At 33.8% G+C, this 2,810-nt stretch overlaps 1 protein-coding gene across 1 annotated transcript; it reads left to right on the top strand.

Moving 5' to 3' along the window:
- Positions 1–503: 503 nt before the first annotated feature.
- LOC115953819 lies at positions 504–2,213 on the top strand. Its single transcript, XM_031071618.1, has 3 exons — positions 504–987; positions 1,258–1,537; positions 1,639–2,213. The coding sequence occupies exons 1-3, from the start codon at positions 640–642 to the stop codon at positions 1,677–1,679; spliced, it is 669 nt and encodes a 222-aa protein (XP_030927478.1). The 5' UTR covers positions 504–639; the 3' UTR covers positions 1,680–2,213.
- Positions 2,214–2,810: the final 597 nt, after the last annotated feature.

The following is a 2,810-nucleotide window of genomic DNA, read 5'->3' as shown; positions in this document are numbered from 1 at the left end:
ATATATATAGAGAGAGAGAGAGAGAGAGAGAGAGAGAGAGAGAGAGAGAGAGAGAGATACACACATGTTGTGGTGGTTACCTAATGATGTACAATATAATTTATTCAAACACACTATATTTATTATGTATTAGGATAATTAATTTAGAGTTTCAAGTTTCTTACTACTTAATTAGTAGAGTATTTCATAAATAAACCCCCATTTTTTTACATTCAATTCTAATTAAAATAAGTTTTCATTTTTTATAATCTATATTTAACATCAAAATATATTTTTTAATTTATATATGATTTTTTATCTAAGACATTTAATTCACATGTGATTTTTTTATTAAACCGTGCATCACACAGGCATGATACTAGTATATAATAAATCATATTTTGCACCTTTTTTTTCCCACTTTTAACTGCACATTTTGAACACGTGGCGTGGCGTGGCATGGTTACAGTCTAGCTCTTCACATCTCAAAAAAGACGATTTCTTTATTTCAAAATTCTGGTCAATGAGGCAATCCCTTCGGAACTCAACGGCTACTTCATCTTGGGTCCGCATAAGCCGTAACTACATTTATCATATTCTGCTGAACAGTGTGCCTTATTTATTTTATTTTATTTTTTTTGGCCCATAAATCTGTGCACAATGCAAGCAGAAAAGCAAAAATCATGGAAAATCTACATTCATGCCAAGGCCAAAAGTTTTCATTTCAAGCTCAAAGCAACAAGTATCATACCCACTTGGGAGTTCCATCACTGCTCCATTTTACTAAAGCTTGGCAAATGTATTCTTAGACTGAAGTCCGAATATGGAACACCCATTAATCCCAAGCAACCACAATGCAAAACTTTGAGACCCAAGTTTATTGGATTTCTTAAAAAGTTTCGGTTTCGAAGGAGCAAGAACCGAGCCATTGGCTTTAAGCACAAATCAGATCTCCCACACCCAGAAGCTAGATTTCGAAAATATCATCTGGGACGGCTTGCTTATAAGGTATAAATATGATTTTACTCTTTGATTGGTCATGTTACTCTTGTATAGTATATTTTTCGCTTCCAGTTACTACTGTCTCTTTTTAAACTCTATGAACTGAAAAGGTATCTTGCATATTGGATATATGCACATTTTTCTTACAGGGTGTGAATCTCACACGCCTTTCAGCTCACACATTGTGAGAGGGGTAATACATATATTTGTTATTTTGCTGGATAAGATAATTATTGCTTTGAACTTACTAGAGTGATTTTGTGTATATATTTGTAGGAGCTAATCTGTATGGGCTCTTTGGTGGTTGGGATTTTTGCATTTCTGTCTCAAACAATATGCAACAAAGATTGGTGGGGAATTACCATTCATGGTTGTGTTATCATGTTATACTTTGTTTTGTTATTCAAGAAATATATGACAGGAAAAATCAGTAATTTCTGCATACTTCTAATGGGTACATCAGTGGTTTGTTCACTAGCGTTTGATTTAGACAAATATTTGAAAATTGGTTATATTCAGATGCCATGGAACTATGTTGTTTCCTCCAGCTTGCCAGGTAAAAACATTGTTGTGGTTGTTTTTGTTTGTTTGTTTGTTATTTCAAATGTCAACATGAATGATAATAGGGTTCTTAAGAAAATAAATTGCCATTTTCAGGTATGTTTCAAGGTTTTATCAAACTGTGGGGGTCCAGGTGAGGCTTTTTATTGGATTGCTAAACATCTTAACTATTTAACCAAACCAAGATTTGGGATATGAAACACATTGTAAAAATTATTTGTACCTTCTTATTCCATCTATTCGACTGTTCAAATTGTTGAAAACAATAGGATTGATTGCAATTGTGTTATAAAATCTTTTGTGCTGGTCGTCAATTTTTTCCTCCAAGAGAGATTTTGACAAAGATGCTATGAGATGGTACAGATTTTCATATATGTTTGGGCGCCTCTTTCCCGGTTGGTATATCAGTTTGTACACTTGAAACTTGAAAGAGGTGGGAGGGATTTTACTTTGACGGAACGAGGAACTCTTTGTTGGATTGGCTTAGCTTGGAAGGATATGCTTGTGTTAACTTCTTGTTTTTGTTTTGTTTTCTTTTTCTTTTTTCTTTTTTTTTTTGGGCTATGGATGTATAATAAAATACAATATGCATGTTGCTTTTATTAAAGAAGAAGATGAAGAAAAAGCTGAAGGGTTCATTTAACTTTTGAGTAACAAAGATGAAATTAGTGGTGAAGCAACTCTTTTGTATAATACTTAGCCTCTGTTTGGATTGCATTAAAAAGGAATTTCAATGCACGTCTAGTGTTTTTATGTGGGTCATGTGTACTGTTCACGGGACCTGCAAGTACAAAAAAGCACATCTTTTATTTTAAAAATGGGTCTCACGGCACTATTCACACATTTAAAAATTATTTTACTACAGTGTTTTCAGTTTTTAATTTTTAGCAATAATCGGTATCCAAACAGATCCTTAGTGTTAAAGTAAAAAGCAGAAAAATAAAATGAGAGAGAGAGAGAGAGAGAGAGAGAGAGAGAGAATTTATGTAGTTTGGCTTATTGATTTATGTCTAGGCATGGCAATGGGCTGAGTTTGGGTTGGGTTTTTTATACCTGGACTCGACCCATGGGTCCAAACCTGCGACCTAAACCCAGCCCGATTATTAAACAGATTTTTTTTTCGAGGCCCAGACTCGCCCTGCCGGGCCTCTTGGGCCCTGTTTAGTTACCAAAAATTCATGATTTATTTATAGCTATTAAAAAGAAATACATACACTCAAATACATACACTTCACAAAGATATTTCTTCTCTTTCATTCAAAAGCAAA

This window comes from Quercus lobata, chromosome 7 (assembly GCF_001633185.2).
Source record: "Quercus lobata isolate SW786 chromosome 7, ValleyOak3.0 Primary Assembly, whole genome shotgun sequence".
NCBI classification, from domain to species: Eukaryota; Viridiplantae; Streptophyta; class Magnoliopsida; order Fagales; family Fagaceae; genus Quercus; species Quercus lobata.
Note: the sequence above shows the minus strand (reverse complement) of the source record. Positions and strands in the feature narration are given on the sequence as shown.

Bases quoted from the DNA above. Each gene is read 5' to 3' on its own strand.
- LOC115953819 (XM_031071618.1), top strand. From the start codon at position 640: ATGCAAGCAGAAAAGCAAAAATCATGGAAAATCTACATTCATGCCAAG. The intron at 988-1,257 runs GTATAAATATGA...ATATATTTGTAG, and splicing joins TGGGACGGCTTGCTTATAAG to GAGCTAATCTGTATGGGCTC. The intron at 1,538-1,638 runs GTAAAAACATTG...TGCCATTTTCAG, and splicing joins TGTTTCCTCCAGCTTGCCAG to GTATGTTTCAAGGTTTTATC.